Source organism: Bubalus bubalis, chromosome 4, assembly GCF_019923935.1.
Source record: "Bubalus bubalis isolate 160015118507 breed Murrah chromosome 4, NDDB_SH_1, whole genome shotgun sequence".
Classification (NCBI taxonomy): Eukaryota; Metazoa; Chordata; class Mammalia; order Artiodactyla; family Bovidae; genus Bubalus; species Bubalus bubalis.
The window spans coordinates 22,936,645-22,963,337 of NC_059160.1; the positions used below are offsets into that span (position 1 = coordinate 22,936,645).

Below are 26,693 nucleotides of genomic sequence, written 5' to 3' on the forward strand. Positions count from 1 at the left end.
CTGAAGCTCACTGAGCCTCAGAGCATCCTGTGTAAAATTCGGGTGCATGCGTGCTAAGTCACTTTAGTCATGTCCAACTCTCTGCAACCCCATGGACTGTAGCACGCCAGGCTCCTCTGTCCATGGGATTTCCCAGCAATAATACTGGAGTGGTTGCTATTTCTTCCTCCAGGGGATCTTCCAGACCCAGGGATTGAACCTGAGTCTCTTAAGTCTCCTGCATTGGCAGGCGTGTTCTTTACCACTAGTGCCACCTGAGAACCCAACATTGGGCTATGTTTCCTTTTCCTTTCAATTAATTATGAACATTAACTACAATCACGGGTATAAAAAAACTAATTGGGAACCTGAAACACAGTACCATCGGCCCTCTGTATTGGTGGGTTCTGGGCCTGAAACACAGTACCATTGGCCCTCTGTATTGGTGGGTTCTGGGCCTGCAGACTCAATTAACGGCAGACTGAAAATATTTAGGGGAAAAAAAAACCTTCCAGAAAGTTTCAAAAAGCAAAACTTTCAGTTTGCCACCTGACACCAACTATTTGGTGGCTCAGTGGTAAAGAATCCCTGACTGAGTGACTTCACTTTTATGCACTGGAGAAGGAAATGGCATCCCACTCCAGTGTTCTTGCCTGGAGAATCCCAGGGATGGGGGAGCCTGGTGGGCTGCCGTCTATGGGGTCGCACAGAGTTGGACACGACTGAAGTGACTTAGCAGCAGCAATGCAGGAGACTCAGGAGACAAGGGTTTGATCCCTGGGCCGGGAAGATCCCCTGGAGGAGGAAGTGTCAATCCACTCCAGTATTCTTGCCTGGAGAATCCCATGGACAGAGGAGCTTGGTGGGCTACAGTCTGTCCATAGGTTCACAAAGAGTCAGACACAACTGAGTGAGCACAATGACACATATCAACTATTTACATAGCATTTACAGTGATAGGCATTATAAGTAATCTAGAGATGATTTACACTATTCAGAAGGATTATATGCCATTTTATATAAGGGGCTCGAGCATCCTTGGATTTTGGTAATGGCGGGGTTCCTGGAACCAGTACTCTACTAAAGGCGAGCTTCCCTTCCCTTCCTGAAATTTCCCCCAGAGATGGGAGGCCAACTTTTCCCAAGGCCAAGTCCTCACTGTTTTCTCTAGCTCCCTCTGCTGCCCCAGCTGCCTCTCTGTCTCCAGCTGGGGTGGGGGTAGAGGGGATGGGGGAGGACCAGGGTTGTTAGTGTGGAGATGGAGCACTGGTTTCTCACACATCCCAGCTGGGACAAGTAGCAGCTTTGTTAAAATACAGAGCAGCCAAAGACAGGGACCCGAGGAAGCCCTGGGAGGGCTCCAAGGCAAGCTTGAAGCACGCGCCAAGAAATCACTTGTAATAAATCCCTGCATACATGCATGCTAAGTTGCTCAGTCATGTCTGACTCTGCGACCTCATGGACTGTAGCCCACCAGGCTCCTCTGTCCATGAGATTCTCCAGGCAAGAATACTGAAATGGGTTGCCATACTCTCCTCTAGGGGATCTTTCTGACACCCCTTTTATGTCTCTTGCATTGGCAGGTGGGTTCTTTACCACTAGCGCCACCTGGGAAGCCCAATAAATCCTTGTGTGTGTGTGTGTTAGTTGCTCAGTCATGTCTGGCTCTTTGCGACTCCATGGACTGTAGCCCACCAGGCTCCTCTGTCTACGGAATTCTCCAGGCAAGCATACTAAAGCGGGTTGCCGTTTTCTATTCCAGGGGATCTTCCCGACCCAGGGATCGAACCTGGGTCTCCTGCATTGTGGACAGATTCTTTGCCATCTGAGCTACCAGGGAAGATTCAACGAACCCCTTCTCCTGCTCAAATAAGGAAAGCCTTCATTTTCTAAGTAAAGAGAATTTTCCTAAATCAGGCATTTCTCTTGATGGCAGAAGGTGGAGACAGAGAAACAATAAAGCTTGTCTTTTCAAGACTATGACTCTTTCCTTACGTCACTGCCTCTGCTCCAAAAATTCATCCTGCGACCTCCCCTAAATAAATCATTCTAAATCTGGGCTGCACCAAAATCTTTATTAGAGTCAAGGACATCCCCATTTCTAATGAGCTTTATGACTCAAAGGTCTGAATCCACACTAAGCCAAGATTGAGCCAAATGCATTATTTTTGGTGGGGTTCTCTGACTCACGCTTTGCTCTTTTATGAGTGGTTAGTCAGGCTTGCTAAGCATTCAGCACGTACATCACAGGGCTACTGATCTGCAAATACCCAGGATTTCATCTTGAAGGAGCTGGTTATTCCAGTGTCTAGATAACAGCTATAGAACACAGGGCTGAGACCATTTTGGGAGATGTGATGGTTAGTTCTTCAAGTCTATGCAAGAGTGTAAGGCTGATGGAGAAAGGTGAGTTCTAGCTTCACCGAGGCTCTAGTGAGATAAAACTGGATGAGGAGACAGAGGGTGAATATTAAGGATGTACTGGTTTGGCAATAAAAGCCCGTAAGATGTTCGGCTTATTTTCAAAGAATGTCTATAGATTGAGGACCACTTGTCTGCAACCAATCAAATGCTGAATGGGGTGGGGGGCAGGAATTTAGTGCCTCTGCGGCCCCCTCTCACATATTGATACTGAGCTGTTTTCTATGAAAATGGATGATGTTGGCTCTTTAAGCTACTGGTTTCTAGAAACATCCAAAGCAGTTGTTGGTCCTCAACCTTCTTCATTCATCAGCTGGAGGCAAAATGGATAGTTGCGGGCTCACATCTTAGCTCTGCTATTGTCTGTCAGCTCCTGGTCTTGGGCAAGTGCTTTAATGTCTCTAGCCTTCTGGTCCTTTATCTGCTCAGTAGGGATGAGGGCGTCAATCTCAGAAAACTGTTGTGAAGATGACAGACGAGAAGACCCTGCAAACGACTCAGCCTCATGCCCATCACAGAGGAAACTCACAGCAAACAGCAGGTATTGTTGTCATTGGACTTTATAGTCCGCTCAGAACAGATGTTCAATTCCCAGACTCCCAAGGTGAGGGACAGGATGGCAATTGAAAATAAGATCCAGAACCCAGGGCCTAATAATGAAGACCTGGCTCAAATGACAATCTCATTTTCTCAGTGAGGCCTCCTCTCAAAATGCTTTTTATCGTCTAATAGCACTCCCCTTCCCCATTCTTCCCTTACCCTTCCTCCCTCTGTTTCTTTCTTCCTTCTCTCCTATCCTTTTCTTTATTCAGCACTTCTCACCTTCTAACATATTGAACACTCTATAATTTATTCCAACATGCTATATAAATTATTCATTGTTTACGGTCTGAGTTCTGTGGTAGGGAGACTCACACCCCATGAGGGCAGTGATCCTGGTCACTCTTTGTCCACGAGCATATTCTGACCTAACACATATATTAGACCCCTTGGCTAAATAAACAATTTTGCGATAAACAATCAAAGTTGCTGTCTTTAGGCTGATGGGCCTAAAGATGAGGGCACTGAATCTGTTGGCCTCCATATTCACTAACTCGTAGAATAAAATCTGGAGCACCTACTAAGGGCACAGTGGTGGGAATGCAAAACAAGTGGACTGACTAGGGTCATGTTGAAGGTCATGCTAAGGACTCTGAGGCTGACCTTAGATACAAAGATGGACTCAGGAAGGGGTTTTAAAGTTAAGGGACTAGGGACTTCCCCGATGGTCCAGTGGTTAAGAATTGTGCTTCCACTGCAGGGGCACGGGTTCGATCCCTGGTCAGTGAACTAAACTCCTGCATGCCACAACATGTGGCACCCCCCGCCCCATGCCATTATCAGACTGTAGTTTGAAGAGACCCCTCTGGAGGTGGTAGAGGGATGGGAAAGGGAGACATGGAGGCTAGGAACAGCCAAATGTGAGACAATGAAAGCCTGGACAAAGGCAAGTCTGGGAGGTGAGCTGGAGGGTAGGGAGGCCAGGGTGAGGGGTGGGGAAAAGGGAGGATTCTCGAGGGCTTCCAGTTAAGTTTCTGAATGGAAACATGCCGCCAAGCAGAAGAGGGATTCTGAAGAGTCCCTTTGGAGAGGAGGGGTGGGTGGGTTCATCATCTGGTTTGGGACATGTTGATATGAAGGTGTCTCTTATGAATGAACCACATTCATGCAACAGTCACTGTGCCCCTAAGCGCGTGGAGGGCATTGCGAAATCTCAGCCTCTGGAAAGAACTGGAGTCAGAGAAACAACTGGGGAAAAAGACGGGTCCAGTAACAGACACCCGGGCGTCACCCGTGAGTGAGTGCTGGCTGTGGTCATGGCCAAGAGGCAGACGAGGCCAGGTGGTGAGCAAACAGGCGCACTGTTCTCGGGAATCCTAATCCCCAGGTGGTGGGAGGAGGATGAGGACTCAGAAAAGGCCACTGAGAAGGAGCTGTCTGAGTCCAGGGAGACCCAGCAGAGTGATGTGGAGAACGTCATCATTCAGGGATTCTTTCATTCATCACTGGAACAAAAACCCTTGACTCTTGATATTTATTCTCAGGCCGACTGAGACGTTCATAACGAGGATGAAAATTTCCCTATTGCTTCATCAAGGAAACAAACAAAGCTGGGTGAGCTGCAGAAAGATCCATGTGTGTTCCCTGCCTTCAGTCTAACCATCCCTCCCAAACCTCCATCACAGAATCGCACGAATAAGCCAGGACACCAAACCCTTCCAGGCCCAGGGCCCCAAGATGTGAAGGAGGCCCAGCTCTGGCTGCCTCATCCTCAGAGCTCAGCTTCCACGCTGCACTTGGAAGATAACCATGTGGTGCCCCATTCTCCAAGTCCACGGGCATGTTTGCACCTGTTGCGGAATGCTCGTAAGCTCTTTGAGCTCCTCAAAAGAAAGAAATGAGAAGTCTGTACATTAGACTGTATACAAGTCTGTTAACAAGAGTCTAAGTCTCCATCTTCAAAGCTGCTCACCTCCAGGGCTGTCTTTTTTATCTTACTCAACGTCAGAGTTCAGTATTCCCGAGAATTTGGTTGCCATGGGAACTGAGAAAGAAAACACACACCCTGGATTCCAGAAATACAAAAGGAACTGACTAAAAGGTCCGGAAGAGTTGGGGTGGAGGGGGATGATGAAGGCGGGCTAGCAGATGGAAGCTCTGGTCCAAAGTTCAAAAAATGATCAAGTGTTATCTTTCAGGGAGTGCAGTGAGGACGAGGAGAAATGGAATGACTCTGAGCCTGACCATTTGGTCTAGAACTTTTGCAATCTACAGGTCAGCACAGATTTGCGGAGAGTCTGCTATGCAGGAAGCTCCTGTGCTAGGCAAGAGAAGCCTAAGACAAAGAGCTGATAATTCCATGTCAATGGGAAAGATGCGTAACACCATATGGCATTCCATTTAATTGGATGGAACCAGGCTTAACAAGTTGAGCATCACTGAGCAGGAAATACACGCTTGACAACAGAGAGTTGTAAAGATCATGGGGAAGTCTTTCTGCCCTGGCAAGGTCCAACTGTAGTGGTCAGCACAGAAACACAAAAATTACGCAGGGCAGGAGAAAAGATTAGAATAGAGGTACATACGGAACACTCTCGGGGCAAAGAACAAGGAATGATTGGTTCTGACTTAGAATGTGAAGGGGAGGAGGCTAAGGAGGATGTGACATCAAGCTGTTATTGCTGGAGCATCTCTTGTGCTGCTGGCAATGAACAGGACCAAAATTCTTGCCTCACAGAGCTGGCAATGAACAGAGACTGGGGAGGGGCTGAGAGGCGCTGGGTGAGTGAGTGAAGGTCTGGTCGTGGATGTTGTACATGTGGGTTTAAGTGGGCTTTGGGAGGTGGGGACGGGATGCTCTGAGGCCAGGTGGAACTCTGGAGTGGGGCTGTGCTGTAGAGGACAGCATATGCCACAACAAGGCTCTTTATTCGGTAGGATTCACTGCCTGGTGGAACCTTTAGGGACCCAACCCAAAGCCTATCCCTCTCCTGTCTGGTTTTACCACTACCCTGGGCTTGGTCCCAACCTCGGGGTGTGCCTCAGGCAGAGGCAGGCGAGGCCCACAACCAGAGTCGAACAGAAGGGGGCGGTAGTGCCATCGGTGGTCCTTAGCTTTAGGGCTGGAGGAGACAAAGGGGCAAGTCAGAAGGGGCAGAAGTGGAAGAACTAGAAATGCTCAAGAAGCCTTGCAACAGTTCAGGCAAGAGATGATGAAGACCGTGGTCATAAGGATGGAGGGGCATGCACAGCAGGGGTGACGAGGACTGGGCCAGCAACTGATGTGGAAGACGGAGGAGTCAGGATGGATGTGAACGGGATGGGGAGGATGCAGGGGACCTCTAGGAAGGCAGAAGGCAGAACTCAGAACACATGGGAGGGAATCTGAGTTCCACTAGGGCATGTGGATTTGGGGGCTTCCCAAGTGGCACTGGTGGTCAAGAACCTGGCTGCCAATGCAGGAGAAGTAAGAGACACAGGGCGATCCCTGGGTGGAGAAGATCCCCTGGAGGAGAGCGCGGCAACCCACCCCAGTGTTCTTGTCTGGAGAATCAATGGATAGAGGAGCCTGGTGGGCTATAGTCCCTTGGGTCGAAAAGAGTCAGAAGCGACTGAAGCAACTGAACACGGCACGTATAGCACAGAGGTCTACTTGGCGATACCTCCTAGGAAACCTGGGACGAAAGGCAGCAGCGCTGGCCCCGCTGATTTGGGTTCATCCACCTGGAAATGAATGACGGAAGCCCCTTGTAAGCACCAGTTTGTAAAAGACCAGAGGAACAGCTGTTAACTCTTAATTTCTCATAGATGTCTATTCATTTAAAAAGCATTTGCTTTTTAATACAGACTACTAATCAATGGACATCACAAGGTCACAAAACAGGAAGACTGAGTTGAGGATGCACTGTGTATCTGAAGGGTTTCCTGGGTGGCACCAGTGGTATAGAACCCACCTGCCCGATGCAGGAGCGATCCCTCCCGTGAGGAGGGCATGGCAATCCACTTCAGTATTCTTGCCTAGAGAACCCCATGGACAGAGGAGCCTGGCAGGCTATAGTTCACAGGGTGGCAAAGAATCTGACATGACTGAAGTGAGTTGGCATCCATGTGTATTTGAAACAGTACTTGTGCCTTCGCTATGTCATTGACTGCCTTCTGCAGAAAGGTACTTCTAAATGCACATTTGACTCTGCAGTGACACCAAGTGGCAAGTGGAGGAATGATCAGATTCTAAAAGCGCCAAAGATAAAGTCAAAGTGATGGTTGCTCAGCTGTGTCCGACTCTGCGACCCCGTGGACTGTAGCCTGCCAGGTTCCTCTGTCCATGGAATTTTCCAGGCAAAAACACTGCAGTGGGGTGCCATTCTCTTCTTCAGGACATCTTCCCGACCCAGGGACCGAAATCCAAGAAAGCCTATCAGAGATAATAAACAGGTTAAAAAAAAATTCACCAAGCTATGCTAGACACTCTCCTCTGTTTAGGAGAAGAGAAAAGATCCTTTAAATTGCAGTAAAGGAAACTTCCACAGACCTGGCTTGAAAATTACCTTTTAAAGAGTCCCTTTTCCACCATAGGGTAGCAGGGTTCCTTGGCAAAATGGCTAATTTCAGCTCTAGAACAAGAAACGTTAAGATGTGCTTAAAATATCTTGTCCTACCAATAACCAAGGAAGCTACTGGAGATTACCAGGGTCATGTCCAAAGGACCAAGAAACCAACTTGAAGAGGCTCTCACTGGCCAAAGATGGGACAATTTGAGCATCAATGAGAATAGTAACTGCAAAGAATTGAAACACATCAATTATGTGTGAATTCATATATTTATATTGATACTCAGAAAACAGAGATAAACACTATCTCCCCTTTAGAGGATGTTAAGAAAAGAAGTCATTATTCTGGAAACTGATAAAGAGAAGGCATCAAGCTAAAGAGAAGGTATCTGGCCTCCTCTCTGTGACTCTGTCTTAGAGAAACCGAACAGTAGATGAGGGAAGGTTCTCTTTACTGAAGTATTCTTGCTAATAAGGGGCTTCCCTGGGTGGCTCAGTTGATAAGGAATCCACTTGCAATGTAGGAGACTTGGGTTTGATCCCTGGGTTGGGAAGATCCCCTGGAGTAGGAAATGGCAACCCACTCTAGTGTTCTTGCCTGGGAAATCCCATGGACAGAGGAGCCTGGAGGGATACAGTCCACGGGGTCACAAAGAGTCTGACACGACTGAGTGACTTAACACTTTCACTTTTCTTTCACTCTCAGGGCCTAACCTATATGTACTAGACAACGGTGAGAGTGAGTGCCTACCTAAATTTTGCATAACAGGCACCCCGCTTCCCCATCTTACTCCCTGCTCTGTGAAAAGAGAGTCTTGACAATCTGTAAGTAGAGTTTGCTTTCTCTGCAGCCTATGCAGTGAAGGCTGGAAAGTTGGAATGAGGACTGCAGTGGGAGTTGGAGGTTCCAGTTCAGCTGTCCAGCTGCAGTGCACACATTGTCCTCTGGGGGGCTCTGCGTCACCCAGTTTAGGACTGCCCAGAGCAGCCAAGCTTACATTCTCAGCATTAGTGTACAGAGGAGCCTGGTAGGCTGCAGTCCACGGGGTTGCGAAGAGTCAGACACGACTGAGTGACTTCAGTTTCACTTTTCACTTTCATGCATCAGAGAAGGAATTAGCAACCCACTCCAGTGTTCTTGCCTGGAGGATCCCAGGGACGGGGGAGCCTTGTGGGCTGCCGTCTATGGGGTCACACAGAGTCGGACACGACTGAAGCGACTTAGCAGCAGCAGCAGCAGTGTTGAAAGCTGCACCCTTGTGGGTGCAGCGGGAGCAGGGCAGATAAAAGTAACTAAGTTTGGAGACCCGAGGAGTGGACAAAAACTGTCCAGTGGGAGATTATTTGTATATTTTTCATGAGGTTGTTCTAGAGCAGAACCCTGGCGAAGCTCCTGGTCTCACTCGTCTGTCCATGGTTTCACACCTGTCACACAGGAGGATTTTAGCAAACGGGAAGTCACTGATTATCCCGAAGAGACCTGACCTCTTAGGAGAGGCTGAGGCCTGAAGAATAAAATTAGGAAAACACGTGCGCCTGTTGTTCTCTACAGTCAAGGGACCTGGACCCCACGTGAGGCCCTGGAAATAGGACTAGAACAACAGGATGCACGTGTGCCCTGCTAAAAGCCCTCAGACCATGAATAATACTCCCTGCCCTTCTGGCATTCAAGGGGAATGTGGGGAATTCAAGGGGAATACCTGCTCCCCAGGTATTCATGACCCCAAACTATAGACTGACCTAGATATTCTGATTCTCCTAGAATTCTGCTGTGGCTAATGTAGGTGTCCAGCTTCAGCTGGGGTTGGGAGGATATTCTCTACATCCAAATCAATTTGGCAACATGCAAAGGCATTTATGTGGGCTTCCCAGGTGCCACAGTGGTGAAGAATCTGCCTGCTGATGCAGGAGACACAAGAGACATGGCTTTGATCCCTGGGTCAGGAAGATCTCCTGGAGAAGAAAATGGCAATCCACTCCAGTATTCTTGCCTGGGAAATTCCATGAACAGAGGAGCCTCGTGGGCTATAGTCCATGGAGTTATAAAGAGTCAGACACAACTGAGCAACTGAGTACACACACAGCACATAGAGGTGTTTACTTAGAAACAATGCAAATGTTTGTATGCTGTAGGCTGAAGCAATTCTGAGAGAAACCGTTAGTACTCAGTATTTCTTACTTAATTCATCAATGAGTTTAGAAAGAGAAGTTAAGAAACAATCTCATTTACAATTGCATCAAAAAGAACAAAATACCCAGGAATAAATTTCAGCAAGGAAGTGAAAGATTTTTACACCCAAAACTATAAAACATTAATGGAAAATCTGGAGAAGACAAAAATAAATTAAAAGATTCCAGGCTCATGGATTAGAACTAATATTGTTCAAGTGTCCATACAACTCAAAACAATCTACAGATTAAATGCAATCCCTATCAAAATTCCAACGGAATTTTTTTTAAACAGAAATAAATCTTAAAATTTGTATGGAACCATAAAAGACCCTGAATCTGGAAAAAGAAGAACAAAGCTGAAGGCATAACATTTCCTGCTTTCAAGCTATGTTACAAAGCTATCATAATCAAAACAGTATGATATTGACATAAAAACAGATGTACAGATCAATGGACCAGAATAGAACACCCCAGAAGAAACCCATGCATATATGGCCAACTAATTTTTAACAAAAGAGCTGAGAATGTACAACGGGGAAAGGACAGTCTCTTCAATAAATGGTGTTGGGAAAACTGGACAGTCAAATACAAAATACTGAAATTGGACCACTATCTTTTTTTTTTTTTTAAACTTTTGCCCACACTGTGTGGCATGTGGAATCTTAGTTTCCCCACCAGGGATCAAACCCATGTTTCCTGCAATGGAAGCATTGAGACTTAACCAATGGACCACCAGGCAAGTCCCTGGACTACTATACACAAAAATCAACTCAAAGTGGATAAAAGACTTGAACATAAGACCTGAAAACTGTAAAATTCCTAGAAGAAACCATAGAGGGTAGCCTCCTTGACACCAGTCTTGATAATGATTTTTTTTTTTTTTGTATTTGACACCAAAAACACAGGCAACAAAAGCAAAACTAAACAAGTGAGACTACATCAAACTAAAAAGCTTCTGCACAGCAAAGGAAAAAGGCAAACTGTTCAATGGGAGAAACTATTTGCAAATCATATATATGTAATGGGTTAATAGCCAATATATGTTAAAAACTCCTATAACTTGAGACTAAAAAACTCTAAACAATCTAATTAAAAAAAATGGGCAGAGGATCTGAATAGATATTCTTCCAAAGAAGATATACAAATGGGCAAAAGGTATATAATAAGGTGTTCAACATCACTAGTCAGCAGGGGAATGCAAATCAAAGCCATAAGAAATGTCACTTCACACTTGTTAGAATGGCTACTATGAAAGAGACAAGAAGTAACAAGTGTGGAGAAAAGGGAATCCTTGTGTAAAGCTGGTGGGAATGTAAACTGGTGCAGCCATTATGGAAAACAGTATGGAAGTTCCTCTAAAAAATTAAAAATAGAACCACATGATCGAGCAATTCCACTTCTGGGTATATACCTGAAGGAAATGAAACCACTAACTTAAAGAGACAGCGGCACTCCTATGTTCATAGGAGTGCCAATTTACCAATAGCCAAGATGTAGAAATAACCTGAGTCCACAGACAGATGAATGGATAAAGAAGATGTGGAATATATGTACAATGAAATATTATTCAGCCATAGAAAGAAGGAAATCTTGCCATCTGTGATGACATGGATTAACTTTGAAGGCATCATGCTAAATGAAATAGACAGAGATAGGGGAGTACTGTATTATCTCACTTACACGTGGAATTAAAAAAAAAATCTGAACTCACAGATACACAGAATAGACTGGTGGTTGCCATAGGGTGGGGAGGTGAGGGGGTGGGAGATATGGGTAAAGGTGGTCAAAAGGTAGAAACATCCTGCTATAAGATAAATTAGCTCTGGGGATGTAGGGTACAGCAAAGTGACTAGAGTTAACAACACTGTATGTTGCACTACATATTTGAAAGTTACTATGAGAGTGGATCTTCGGAGACGGCAATGGCACCCCACTCCAGTACTCTTGCCTGGAAAATCCCATGGATGGGGGAGCCTGGTAGGCTGCAGTCCACGGGGTTGTGAACAGTCAGACATGACTGAGCGACTTGACTTTCACTTTTCACTTTCATGCATTGGAGAAGGAAATGGCAACCCACTCCAGTGTTCTTGCCTGGAGAATCCCAGGGACGGGGGAGCCTGGTGGGCTGCTGTCTCTGGGGTCGCACAGAGTCGGACATGACTGAAGTGACTTGCAGCAGCAGCAAGAGAATGGATCTTAAGATTTCTCATCTCAGGAAAAAGATTTGGAATTTTGTCAAATGAAAGATGCTAACTTCCATTGGTAATCATTTCATAAATATGTAATCAAAGCATTATGCTGTACACTTTAATGCAACATTATATATCAATTACAGCTCAAAACTGGAAAAAAATAATTTAAATGCAAATGTTCATGGCAGATGATTCAAGAAGTGATTATGGAAATCAAGTGCTACCCTTGGAGGCCCAAAGAATTGTCTGCTTACGTGGAATAGACAGTGATGCCTTCCCTGTCTTCGATCTTAATGCTGTCATCGCTGGGAGCTGGCGGGTCGCTTTGAAACTTGTTTGGAATCCGGAACCAGACTTTTAATTTCTTCTGTAGGTCCCCATCGTCACTGGGGAACACAGCAAAGGAAATAGGAACTGTCATCCCCATTCCGAGTCCTGAAAACACAGAACCCCACAGAGAGACATGGGTGTTAGAGACAGAACCTGCTGAGGCCCATGGACCATCTGCTGGTCTCATTCTTCTTTTAAGACAATATTTGTTGTTCTTGAAATTTATAATAGGCATTTCAGGCATTAGCATGTATCACCACATACATATAAAGTACCTCTTAATGTACATACTAGAGGTAGGAAGGTAGTGATTCAAACTCGTCTGGAAAAAATTATTTAGCAATATATATCAAGACTATAAATATATCAGTACCCAATTACTTCCCAGGTGGAACAGTGGTAAAGAATCCACCTGCCAATGCAGGAGATGCATGTTTGACCCCTGGGTTGGGAAGATACCCTGGAGAAGGTACCTGGGGAAGATACCCCGGCAGCCCAATCCAATATTCTTGCCTGGGAAATCCCATGGACAGAGGATCCTGGTGGGTTACAGTCCATGCGGTCACAAAAGAGTTGGACACAACTTAGCGACTAAACAACAACAGAGTACGTCCTAACTGCTGATTTTATCTTTAAATTTTATTTAATTTTTCATTTTTGGCTGTGTTGGGTCTTCACCGCCGTGCACAGGCTTTCTCTAGTTGCAAAGAGTCAGGGCTGCTCTCTAGTGGGGGCTACTTCTCTAGTTGCAGAGTCGGGGCTGCTCTCTAGTGGGGGCTACTTCTCTAGTTGCAGGGCTGCTCTCTAGTGGGGGCTACTTCTCTAGCTGCAGAGAGTCGGGGCTGCTCTCTAGTGGGGGCTACTTCTCTAGTTGCAGAGTCGGGGCTGCTCTCTAGTGGGGGCTACTTCTCTAGTTGCAGAGTCGGGGCTGCTCTCTAGTGGGGGCTACTTCTCTAGTTGCAGAGTCGGGGCTGCTCTCTAGTGGGGGCTACTTCTCTAGTTGCAGAGAGTCGGGGCTGCTCTCTAGTGGGGGCTACTTCTCTAGTTGCAGAGCCGGGGCTGCTCTCTAGTGGGGGCTACTTCTCTAGTTGCAGAGTCAGGGCTGCTCTCTAGTGGGGGCTACTTCTCTAGCTGCAGAGAGTCGGGGCTGCTCTCTAGTGGGGGCTACTTCTCTAGCTGCAGAGAGTCGGGGCTGCTCTCTAGTGGGGGCTACTTCTCTAGTTGCAGAGTCGGGGCTGCTCTCTAGTGGGGGCTACTTCTCTAGTTGCAGAGTCGGGGCTGCTCTCTAGTGGGGGCTACTTGTCTAGCTGCAGAGAGTCGGGGCTGCTCTCTAGTGGCGATGCTTGGGCTCCTCACTGCAGTGGCTCCTCTCGCTGCAGAGCATGGGCTCTGGGCACACGAGCTGCAGCGGCTGTGGTACACAGGCTTACCTGCCCCACGGCACCCCACTTGCCTGCACTGGCAAGTGGATTCTTAACCACTATACTACCAGAGAAGTCATAATTGTTGATTTTACTGAAATAATCTAAAATATGAAAAAGGCTATTTAGGGAATAGGATTTTCCTTGTAGCAGAATTTATAATTGTGAAAAATTGAGATATGTTCAAAAGAGGAATATGTTTAAGTAAATTATAGGCACATGATGCAATACGATTTAGCTATGAATAGTCATGCTTAGGACTAGTTAGCTAAAATGGAAAATAATTATGAAATAAGGAACAGAAACAGGATATATTGCACAAACCCTACGATTACATATTGTGTGTGAGTTGCTCAGTCATGCCCGACTCTTTTCAACTCCATGAACCACCTGGAGCCCATCAGGCTCCTCTGTCTATGGAATTCTCCAGACAAGCATACTAGAGTGGGTTGCTATTTTTTACTCCAGGGGACCTTCCTGACCCAGGGATTGAACCTAGGTCTCCTGCATTGTGGGCAGATTCTTTACCATCTGAGCCACCAGGGAAGATACTATTATGATTACATTTTAAAAACCTATTATAAAGCCCTAAAAATACACCCAAAGATGACAATGATTACATTAGAAAAGATGGACTGGGGTGCTGTTTTGTTATTTTCAAAAATGTTTGATGAGTTCCTAATTTTTACACATATTTTCTTCTGAAGAAAATTTATGACAATGCCAAGAAGGAAAAGACTTCTTCGTGACCTCCTACTGGTTGACTTATGTCCAAAGCCTGATTTCTTTGGTTCTAGCAAATATTACTAAGCTTGATATGAGCTTCTTTCTCATTTATCAACTTGAGATATATCCTAAATATTAAATACATTTTTTTTTCATCTTGTATACTGAACCATTTTGGGTTTGTACTGATTCTAAAGCGCAGGCCAAGTTAGAGAGCTTAAGAGTTAAATGAAAAGTCGCTTAGTCATGTCCGACTCTTGGTGACCCCATGGACTATACAGTCCATGGAATTCTCCAGACCAGAACACTTGAGTGGGTAACCTTTTCCTTCTCCAGGGGATCTTCCCAACCCAGGGATCGAACCTAGGTCTCACACATTGTGGGTGGATTCTTTACCAGCTGAGCCACAAGGGAAGCCCTTAAGTGTTAAAGTCCTATTTAAATATGGTTTACATGCAAACAGGTACACTGAAACTTCAGGGCTCTCATTTTATCATAAAAACAGGGAGGCAGCCAGCATGGACTACCAAGTCTTATTACTATTATTAGACCATGCCACGTGGCTTGCAGGATCTTAGTTCCCTGACCAGGGATCAAATCTTGGACCCCAGCAGTGAGAGCACTGAGTACTAGCCACCGGACCACCAGGGAATCCCCATGGACTGTCAAGTGTTTCAGAAGGGGACTAAGATCTCTCAGGCTCTTTATTTGCCAGAACAGAGCCGGGGACCAGCCACACTCATCACTCACTGATCTTCAGAACCCCATAGAATCTGAGCTACTCGGGGGCTGATGAGATTTTCGGCCTGGGGGCAGAGGTCTCAAGTCAGAGGTGGGCTTTGTTCTGTGGCCTGGCTTACCACGGACACACCTTACCCAGTTCACCAATCCAAGATAAGCACTGTAAGGTTAAAAAAATAACAAACGGACGAACAAACGAAGCCTGTGTCTTCAGACCGGGGAGAGAAGCATGAACTCAGTGCTACTGAGCGGGCATGACGTCAGTGGGTCTCCCCAGAGCCCCCCTGCCCACACAGTTGAGCAAGGTCACAGGACACTGAAACAGGCGTCTTGGGGTCCCTTCCTGTGTTTTGCATCGATGACGTGAGACTGCAGCACTGGCCTGGGTGACCAGAGCCCATCCTTCAGGGACACTCACCCTTATCATTGGAGCCTCCCACATACTTCATGACTTTTGGCATTGCCTCCCTCAGAGCCTCATCCACAGGCTTATCTGTCACTTCCACTGTGGCAAACTTCCCGCCTTCACAGGCCCTCTCCTCGTAGAAGACATCTCCCTGGAGGCAGAGAAGGCACAGCACTGAAGAGGTGGAAGGTAGCAACCTGTGAGGACTCTGAGAGTGTTAGTCACTCAGTTGTGTCTGACTCTTTGTGACCCAGTGGACTGTAGCCTCTGTCCAGGGAATCCTCCAGACAAGAAAACTGGTGTGGGTAGCCATTCCTTTCTCCAGGGGATCTTCCTGACTCAGAGATCGATCCTAGGTCTCCCACATTGCAGGCAGATTCTTTACCATCTGAGCCACCAGGGAAGCCCCTACAAGCAGTAAAAGTCCAGCTACAAGAGGCACAGACTGCTAAGGAACTTTCCATAATGAGCCTAACTCTGGTGACAGTGGAAGAGACAGGCCGGAGTATGAAGGACCATAAGAAATAGACTCTGAGAGTTTTTACAGAACTAGAGAGAGCAGAGAGGGGACTGGTGCCAAGGAGGAAGGATTTGGGAGGAAGTGACAGGGCAGCTGATTGCTCAGGGGCACAGGGGTGTCGCTTAGTGAGACGGGCTGGGAAGAGGAGTCACGTCTGGGAGTAGTGTGAACTGAATTACTCCGATTCTTCTTGAATTACAGCCCTGCTACTAGATTGAGGCTAGTCTTGGGGCCTCAGAGTTTTGTGGGATTGGCGTTGTATTGGTTTGTTTCACCCTTTGCCATATTGTAAAGCAGTGCCTTCAAACTTAAAAAGAAAATCACAATCCAGAACAAGAAATATTTTTACATCATGCCCTATCAAGAACATGAAACAACTTCATATAATCAACATTCTCAGAGAAATAATAGAAGGTATTACATCCCAAACCATCCAGAACAGCCCCAGAGTGCTGTAAAAACAGAATGGTCTGACATCAAAGAGCTCTGGGAAATTAAAAATATAACAGAGGTGAAAAAATTCAGTAGAAAGGTTGGAAGATAAAATTGAAGGAAATGTTTTAGAAAGTCAAGTAAAAAGGCAAAGATGTAGAAAATAGAAAAGGAAAAGGATCAAGCCAAGAGATCCAACATCTGAATAATGAGAGATCTAGGAAAAGAGAGGACTTCCCAGGTGGCTCAGGGGTAAAGAATCTGCCGACCAATGCATGAGACACAGGAGACCAGGGTTTGATCTCTGGGTTGGGAAGATCCCTGGAGGAGGAAATGGCAACCCACTCCAGTTTTCTTGCCGGGATAATTCCATGAACAGAGGAGCCTGGCACGCAACAGTCCACCGGGTCACAAATAGTTGGATATGACTTTGCAACTGAGCACGCATGCACAGAGGAAAAGAGAACACAAAATGGCAAAGGAGGAAACAAACAACTACAATGACAATCCCACAAAACTCTGAGGCTCCAAGATTAGCCTCAATCTAGTAGCAGGACTTCACACTTTTCACTTTCATGCCCTGGAGGAGGAAATGGCAACCCACTCCAGAATTCTTGCCTGGAGAATCCCAGGGACAGGGGAGCCTGGTGGGCTGCCATCTATGGGGTCGCACAGAGTCAGACACGACTGAAGAGACTTAGCAGCAGCAGCAGCAGTAGCAGGACTGCCTTTCAAGAAGAATCAGAGTAGTTCTGTTCGCACTGTACTCCCAGTCATGACTCCTCTTCCCAGCCCGGCTCACTAAGCACATCCCCTGAGACATCAGCCGCACTGCCACTTCCCCTTCAAAACTTCCTCCTTGGCAGTGATCTCCTCCTGCATTGAGTCTCTGTGCTAAAGTCATTATCTTTACCCTACAGACCCACACAGCTCTCCTCCAGCCCTCTTTCTCCTCCTTGCCCTTGGACGTCTCATTATGATACTGGGCTTCCCTGGTGGCTCAACTGGTAAAGAACGTGCCTGCCCATGCAGGAGACATAAGACATCGATTCAACCCTTGGGTTGGGAAGATCCCCTGGAGAAGGGAATGGCAACCCACTCCAGTATTCTTGCCTGCAGAATCCCATGGACAGAAGATCCTGGAGGGCTACAGTCCATGGGGATGCAAAGAGTTAGACATGACCGAGCACACACACACAAACATGATATAATTTTGCATTCCCGAACATACAGTAAAGCAGTGCTTTCAAACTTAAAAAAACCCCACAATCCAGAACAAGAAATACATTTTCACATCATGTCCTATCATGGACATACATGTCTGAAGCAAAGTTTCACAAAATAACAGTTTACCCTTATGGATTGGATGCATGATGATACACGCCTTTTCTTTTTTTAATTGGAGTATAGTCAATTTACAATGTTGTGTTAGTTTCAAGTGTACAGCAAAATGATTCAGACACACACACCCACCCACCCACCCACACACACACACACACACATATATATATATATATATTCTTTTTCAACACTGAAGTCAGATTCATTATATTCTTTGCAGCCAAAGATGGAGAAACTCTATACAGTCAGCAAAAACAAGACCGGGAGATGATTGTGGCTCAGATCATGAACTCCTTATTGCCAAATTCAGACTGAAACTGAAGAAAGTGGAGAAAACCACTAGACCATTCAGGCATGACCTAAATCAAATCTCATGACTATACAGTGGAAATGAGAAATAGATTTAAGGGACTAGATCTGATAGATAGAGTGCCTGATGAACTGTGGACTGAGGTTCGTGACATTGTACAGGAGACAGGGATCAAGACCATCCCCATGGAAAAGAAATGCAAAAAAGCAAAATGGCTGTCTGAGGAGGCCTTACAAATAGCTGTGAAAAGAAGGGAAGCGAAAAGCAAAGGAGATAAGGAAAGATATAAGCATCTGAATGCAGAGTTCCAAAGAATAGCAAGGAGAGATAAGAAACCCTTCCTCAGCGATCAATGCGAAGGAATAGAGGAAAATAACAGAATGGGAAAGACTAGAGATCTCTTCAAGAAAATTAGAGATACCAAGGGAACACTTCATGCAAAGATGGGCACTATAAAGGACAGAAATGGTAGGGACCTAACAGAGGTAGAAGATATTAAGAAGAGGTGGCAAGAATACACAGAAGAACTGTACAAAAAAGATCTTCATGACCCAGATAACCATGATGGTGTGATCACTCACCTAGAGAGCCAGACATCCTGGAATGTGAAGTCAAGTGGGCCTTAGGAAGCATCACTACGAACAAAGCTAGTGGAGGTGATAGAATTCCAGTTGAGCTGTTTCAAATTCTGAAAGATGACACTGTGAAAGTGCTGCACTCAATATGCCAGCAAATTTGGAAAACTCAGCAGTAGCCACAGGACTAGAAAAAGTCAGTTTTCATTCCAATCCCAAAGAAAGGCAATGCCAAAGAATGCTCAAACTACCACACAATTGCACTCATCTCACACGCTAGTAAAGTGATGCTTAAAATTCTCCAAGCCAGGCTTCAGCAATACGTGAACCATGAACTTCCAGATATTCAAGCTGGTTTTAGAAAAGGCAGAGGAACCACAGATCAAATTGCCAACATCCACTGGATCATCAAAAAAGCAAGAGAGTTCTAGAAAAACATCTATTTCTGCTTTATTGACTATGACAAAGCCTTTAACTGTGTGGATCACAAGAAACTGTGGAAAATTCTGAAAGAGACGGGAATACCAGACCACCTGACCTGCCTCCTGAGAAACCTGCATGCAGGTCAGGAAGCAACAGTTAGAACTGGACATGGAACAACAGACCAGTTCCAAACAGGAAAAGGAGTGCGTCAAAGCTGTATATTGTCACCCTGCTTATTTAACTTATATGCAGAGTACATCATGAGAAACCCTGGGCTGGAGGAAGCACAAGCTGGAATCAAGATTGCCGGGAGAAACATCAATAACCTCAGATATGAAGATGACACCACCCTTATGGCAGAAAGTGAAGAAGAACTAAAGAGCCTCTTGGTGAAAGTGAAAGAGGAGAGTGAAAAAGTTGGCTTAAAGCTCACCATTCAGAAAACTAAGATCATGGCATCTGGTCCCATCACTTCATGGAAAATAGATGGGGAAACAGTGGAAACAGTGGCTGACTTTATTTTTCTGGGCTCCAAAATCATTGCAGATGGTGACTGCAGCCATGAAATTAAAAGACGCTTACTCCTTGGAAGGAAGGTTATGACCAACCTAGACGGCATATTAAAAAGCAGAGATGTTACTTTGCCAACAAAGGTCCGTCTAGTCAAGGCTATGGTTTTTCCAGTGGTCATGTATGGATGTGAGAGTTGGACTATAAAGAAAGATGAGTGCAGAAGAATTGATGCTTTTGAAGTGTGGTGTTGGAGAAAACTCTTGAGAGTCCCTTGGACTGCAAGGAGATCCAACAAGTCCATCCTAAAGGAGATCAGTCCTGTGTGTTCATTGGAAGGACTGATGTTGAAACTGAAACTCCAGTGCTTTGTCTATCTGATGTGACTCATTTGAAAAGACCCTGATGCTGGGAAAGATTGAGGGCAGGAAGAGAAGGGGACGACAGAGGATGAGATGGTTGGATGACATCACTGACTCGGTGGACATGGGGTTGGGTGGACTCCGGGAGTTGGTGATGGACAGGGAGGCCTGGCGTGCTGCGGTTCATGGGGTCGAAAAGAGTCAGACATGACTTAGTGACTGAACAACAAAAACATACAGCTGCTAAGTGTTTGAAACTAGGAACCAGAATTTAAAGCCCCAGACTCTGGTCTAGGGGCTTTCCTGATAGCTCAGTTGGTAAAGGATCTGCCTGCAATACAGGAGACCCCAGTACAATTCCTGGGTTGGGAAGATCCACTGGAGAAGGGAAAGGCTATCCACTCCAGTATTCGGGCCTAGAGAATTCCATGGATTGTATAGTCCATGGGGTCACAAAGAGTCAGACATGACTGAGTGACTTTCACTCAGTGGTCTAACACTTGTCACAAGGCTGTATGCTCCATGGGGGATGAAGTGAGTGTTTTTCAGCCTCTCTGTTTAGGTACAGAGGTAGGTATTTCTGACCGACATTTGTAGGCCTGTGTCAAACTCAGATCAAGGGCATCAAAAGTCATTCAATGCACTTCCTTCTCTTGCAAATGGAGAAACCAATGACCAGCTCTCTCCGGTAAGAGCTGGAAGTGTGCTTACAAATCCAGCAGTTCATTTGCCTCTTATTACAAGCAAGCAGTCCACTGTATAGTTGGACAAACAGGTCCGGGGCTCAGCCAGGGCCTGGTTCAGTTGGGACGCATCAGCAGAGGGGTAACCAAAGCTGTGAATGAGGTTGTGTTGCCCAGGGAACATATACTTGTGCTGCTGTGTGCTCAGTCGTGTCTGACTCTATACAACCTCAAGGACTGCAGTCCTCCAGGATCCTCTGTCCATGGGATTCTCCAGGCAAGAACACTGGAGTGGGTTGCCATGTGCTCCTCCAGATCTTCCTGACCCAAAGATCGAACCCAAGTCTCCTGAGTCTCCAGCATTGCAGGTGGATTCTTTGCCACCTGTACCACCTGGGAAGCCCCAGGGAATGTATACAGAGCATTCTATATAAATTAATCATGTTCATGAATCCCCCACCTAAAAGCTGTCATTCACCAAGCTCTTTCCTTTGATGGCTCAGGCACTACCGAGTGTCTAACTACCTCACCAGCAATGCTAGAGCACCTCCTCATTGGCCTTCTGCTATTTTTGTCAATGTCTTGGTCATTCCTACAGAGCTGCTGTACCTGCCTCTCCCTCTGCCTGGGGGGTTCCCTTCCTTTCTCTGCATGATGAACCCTAGTCATCCAACAGGTCTCAACCTAAAAAGTCACTTCCTCAGAGAGGAGCCCAGTTTAAAACAGCTGCCCCATGATATTTTGCCTTTTGTTCTTGGAGTTCTCACGGCAAGAATACTGGAGTGGTTCGCCTTTTACACCTCCAGTGGACCGTGTTTTGTCAGAACCCTTCATTATGACCTGTCTGTCTTGGGTGGCCCTGTACAGCAAGGCTCATAGCTTCACTGAGTTATGCAAGCCCCTTTGCCATGACAAGGCTCTGATCCCTGAAGGGGATTCGTCTCACTGAAAAAGACCCTGATGTTGAGAAAGACTGAAGGCAAAAGCAGAAGGTGGCGACAGAGGGTGAGATGGTTAGATAGCATTACTGACTCAATGGACATGAATCTGAGCAAACTCCGGGAGATGGTGAAGGACAGGGAAGCCTGGCGTGCTGCAGGCCATGGGGTCACAAAGAGTCCAACATGACTTGGCAACTGAGCAACACTGGAATATAATTACAATGGAAATTGTAATGGAATAATAACATGTTTAATTTCTACTGGCAACCATAAGCCCCATGGGGTCAGGGACTGTCTGCATTGTTTACCACTGTTATCTCTCAGCATCGAGGACCATGTCTTTAATATATATAGCAGGGTCTCTATAAGGATTTGTGGACAAGGAGGCTGTGGAGGGTGAAACCTGGCTTTACTCTAATGACAAGGAATTCGGCAACCATAGATGCCTGGAGAGAGGAGCACTTAGCCTAACTATATGTGTCTTGGAAGAAGGCTGCATCACACTGTCTGAAGGAGGTTCTCCAACAGGTGCCCCCTGTTTTCACAGCATCCGTGTCTACAACTTCTCACCTGAACTGCTGGATCACTACGAAAATTCAGGTTTGAGAGATGGATATTATCCAATTACTCTGGTTCTCCAGGGAGCTGAATTTAAATAGGTTCTCTCTATTTCTGCAGAAAATAAAGCACCTAAGTTAACACTGTTAGCACATTTGATTCTTCAAATTTAACACCTTCAGTGCATTTCCTTGCTACATGGAACAAAATAATGACCCTTCCTGGCCCCACATTCAGCTAGCTCATGCTCCCAGTTACTAGATGAGGATTTCAGCCAGTGGCCACAAACACCAGTTTTCAACATTCAGTGGGGGAACCACAGTCAAGTCCCAGACAGAGATGTTGAAAGAATGCCTCTTGCTATGAGATCTGCAAGGTCCTTTGCAAGGCTGGTTTTTCCCCTTGCCACTTTGTCAGGGAATGTTTGACAGGAGTATTCCTACGTGCTGTTTCTCATAAATCCTCTGTTCCTTATCAGTTTCTGTTGTCAGAAACTACTGGAACAGCAAGCTGCTCCCAGGACTGAGGTCATTATGTGTGACAGGCCTGAATCTCCTTCAGTAAACATTCTCTTTATGACAAAACTGCTTAGTCTCGATCCCCTTTCTTGAGATATAGATTGTCTCCTGACCTTGTGACCATTATTAATCCCTTGTTCCCTTGGTAATGGTTGCTATATGTTTGGTTTTCTGATCTTTATCATTGTCAAAAGAAATTTCTTGAACAACAGCCTATATATACACTCAGAGAAAGATCATTAAAGCAACTTTGCTCCATCAAGTTTGGGTCCCCGTGTCTTTCTTTCTTTCTTCCTCTCTCTCTCCCCCTCCCTTCGGCTCTCTTTCACTTTCTTATTGTCAACTCTGGACCACCAGGTTCTGGTCCATTAAAGGACCCCAACAAGTGGCACCCAGAACAGGGACACTGGCGTACGTGGCATTTCGGACAGAGTGACTCCAGGCTTATTGAGGTCAGGACCTATTGAGGTCGGTAAGTACTAAGACATGGGTCAAACGGCTAGAAAGCTCCATCATTTCTCTGCTTTACTTCACCATTTGTTTAAAGCTCACAGACTTTTGGTTTCGTGCCAATGAATAGAGGCTTGCTTTCAAACAGTGGTTAAATGTAATCCTTGGTTCCCTGATACAGGCATTTTGATTTACAAATTTGGCACCAAGTCAAAGAAAATGTTGAACGAGTCACCAGGCAGGAAAAATATATTCCAGTTGATTTCTGGCCCCTATGGGCTCACATTAAAGCTGTAATTCTGCCATTTCAAGGTAAATTCTAGCCTTCACGATATTTGACAACAGACAGAACACTTATTGCATGAATATGAATTAGATGATGAAACTTTACAAAAGGCCCAATTAGAACAACATAAAATATTTCAAAAGTTTCCTCCTAGCCCTGCCCCGGCTGCTCCAAATGCTCCTCCTCTGCCAGCAGGCACGAATCCAGAAGTCTTTCCTTTTTTAGAACCTAATGATTCTAATAACGACTCTCCTAAGACATTTTTTGACACCAAAACTGGCAATGCTCAAGCTGGCACTCCCCCAAACCAAATTATTTTTGAAATGTTAACTGGCACTAGACAATTTGATACCATAGAAGCTCAAACACAGTGCCCTCCCTTATTGCATGAACAATTAAAAACAGTAGCCTTTGAAGCTTGGGATCGAATTACTCCTCAAGGAGAACCTACAGGTAGCTACACTAAAATATTACAAGGACTTAATGAAAGTTATGCTGATTTTTTAGCTAGATTAGAAACTGCTATTTCCCGTACTGTAATCGGAGAAGAAACCAAAAAACAGCTTGAGAAATTACTTGCTTATGAAAATACAAATCAGAAATGTCAAAAAGCTATCTTTCCAATTCATGAGACTGGGACTATTAATGATTATTTGAAGGCTTGTCCCAATCTAAGATCAGAAACTCAAAAGATGCAAATGCTAGTTGAGACAATGGCTGCTACCTTTAGAAAAGGAAAATGAAAGATGCTTTACATGTGGAGATAAACACCATTTAAAAAGGGACTGCCTTTTTAAGCCTAAGAAGGCTAATAAAAAACCTACAAAAATTTGCCCTTGCTGCCATAGAGGAATGCATTGGGCCAAAGATTGTAAATCTAAATTTGATATTGAAAGAAAACCTATTCCAGGAAACTTCAGGCAGGGGACCCCCCAGGTCCCCTTCAACAATAACCAGGGGCAAATTCTATCTTTTCCCTCAAACCCTCAACATCACTGCCGTCGATATACCAGCCTTAAATGATTTTTTCCTTTACCCTCAAGCAGTCCCTTCTAAAATACCTACCAGACTTTTTGGACCCTTGCCCCCACAAACCTTCAGCCTTTTACTTGGCCAGTCTAGTTTGACTTCTAAAGGAATTACTATTCACCCTGGAATAATTGATTCAGATTATAAAGGAGAGATTAAAATTATGATGTCATCGCAGATTCTATGAAAATTCAAAACGGGGGACAAAATTGCTCAATTACTTCTTTTACCTTACATTTCTATTAACTCCTCTAAAAATATACAGACAGGCAGATTCGGCAGTGGAGATCAAAAACAATCCTTATGGACATCATTGGTATCTGAATATGCCCAATATGCCCAAAGATTTTCTGGTCTTCTCAAACACTGGATCTAATATTAATATTACTATTATTTCCAAACACTTATGGCCCAAATCCTGGCCTATACAAAAAATCTTTTGCCAAATTGCAGGAATTTCTCAAACCAAAGAACAAGAAATTTATCAAAATGTTCAAATCTACCCATATGAAGGACCAAAAGGCCAGCCTGCAACATTAAGACCTTATGTGATAGATGTACCTCTTAATCTAACAGAAAGAGACTTACGCAATGACAAACTCAGATATACATTCCACATTTTTCCTAAGGGCCACTGCTCATTTAACAAATAAAGCAATTATTAAAATAACTTGGAAGAATGACGAACCTATTTGGACACAACAATAGCCCCTTATGAAAGAAAAATTACAGTCTACTAAAGAACTTCAGTTCACTTCAGTTCAGTTCAGTTCAGTCGCTCAGTCGTGTCCGACTCTTTGCAACCCCATGAACTGCAGCACGCCAGGCCTCCCTGTCCATCACCAACTCCCAGAGTTCACTCAAACTCATGTCCATCGAGTTGGTGATGCCATCCAGCCATCTCATCCTCTGTCGCCCCCTTCTCCTCTTGCCCCCAATCCCTCCCAGCATCAGAGGCTTTTCTAATGAGTCAACTCTTCGCATGAGGTGGCCAAAGTACTGGAGTTTCAGCTTTAGCATCAGTCCTTCCAAAGAACACCCAGGACTGATCTCCTTTAGAATGGACTGGCTGGATCTCCTTGCAGTCCAGGGGACTCTCAAGAGTCTTCTCCAACACCACACTTCAAAAGCATCAATTCTTCAGCACTCAGCTTTCTTCACAGTCCAACTCTCACATCCATACATGACAACAGGAAAAACCATAGCCTTGACTAGATGGACCTTTGTTGGCAAAGTAATATCTCTGCTTTTGAATATGCTATCTAGGTTGGTCATAACTTTCCTTCCAAGGAGGTAAGCGTCTTTTAATTTCATGGCTGCAATCACCATCTGCAGTGATTTTGGAGCCCCAAAAAATAAAGTCAGCCACTGTTTCCACTGTTTCCCCATCTATTTCCCATGAAGTGATGGGACCAGATGCCATGATCTTAGTTTTCTGAATGTTGAGCTTTAAGGCAACTTTTTCACTCTCCTCTTTCACTTTCATTAAGAGGCTTTTTAGTTCCTCTTCACTTTCTGCCATAAGGGTGGTGTCATCTGCATATCTGAGGTTATTGATATTTCTCCCAGCAATCTTGATTCCAGCTTGTGCTTCTTCCAGCCCAGCGTTTCTCATGATGTACTCTGCATAGAGGTTAAATAAGCAGGGTGACAATATACAACCTTGACGTACTCTTCCTTGATGTACTCCTTTCTCTATTTGGAACCAGTCTGTTGTTCCATGTCCAGTTCTAACTGTTGCTCCCTGACCTGCATACAGATTTCTCAAGAGGCAGGTCAGGTGGTCTGGTATTCCCATCTCTTTCAGAATTTTCCACAGTTTATTGTGATCCACACAGTCAAAGGCTTTGGCTTAGTCAATAAAGCAGAAATAGATGTTTTTCTGGAACTCTCTTGCTTTTTCCATGATCCAGCGGATGTTGGCAATTTGATCTCTGGTTCCTCTGCCTTTTCTAAAACCAGCTTGAATATCTGGAAGTTCATGGTTCACGTATTGCTGAAGCCTGGCTTGGAGAATTTTAAGCATCACTTTACTAGCGTGTGAGATGAGTGCAATTGTGCAGTAGTTTGAGCATTCTTTGGCATTGCCTTTCTTTGGGATTGGAATGAAAACTGACTTTCCAGTCCTGTGGCCACTGCTGAGTTTTCCAAATTTGCTGGCATATTGAGTGCAGCACTTTCACAGCATCATCTTTCAGGATTTGAAATAGCTCAACTGGAATTCCATCACCTCCACTAGGTTTGTCGTAGTGATGCTTTCTAAGGCCCACTTGACTT

The 26,693-nt window shown here is 45.2% G+C and overlaps 1 protein-coding gene and 1 long non-coding RNA gene across 2 annotated transcripts in view; one reads left to right on the forward strand and one right to left on the reverse strand.

Moving 5' to 3' along the window:
* HEBP1 (heme binding protein 1) overlaps positions 1 to 26,693 on the reverse strand; it is a 38,036-nt gene that overhangs the window by 734 nt on the left and 10,609 nt on the right. Inside the window, exons 2-3 of the mRNA XM_006075671.3 lie at positions 15,491 to 15,629; positions 12,109 to 12,289 (exon numbers count right to left, since the gene is read on the reverse strand). Of these exons, the coding sequence (XP_006075733.1) occupies positions 12,109 to 12,289; positions 15,491 to 15,629 (320 nt within the window). The remainder of the gene's footprint in view (positions 1 to 12,108; positions 12,290 to 15,490; positions 15,630 to 26,693) is intronic.
* On the forward strand, positions 2,259 to 4,638 carry LOC123333206. Its single transcript, XR_006550394.1, has 3 exons — positions 2,259 to 2,385; positions 2,830 to 2,941; positions 4,485 to 4,638. It is a non-coding gene; the product is annotated as an uncharacterized LOC123333206 (long non-coding RNA).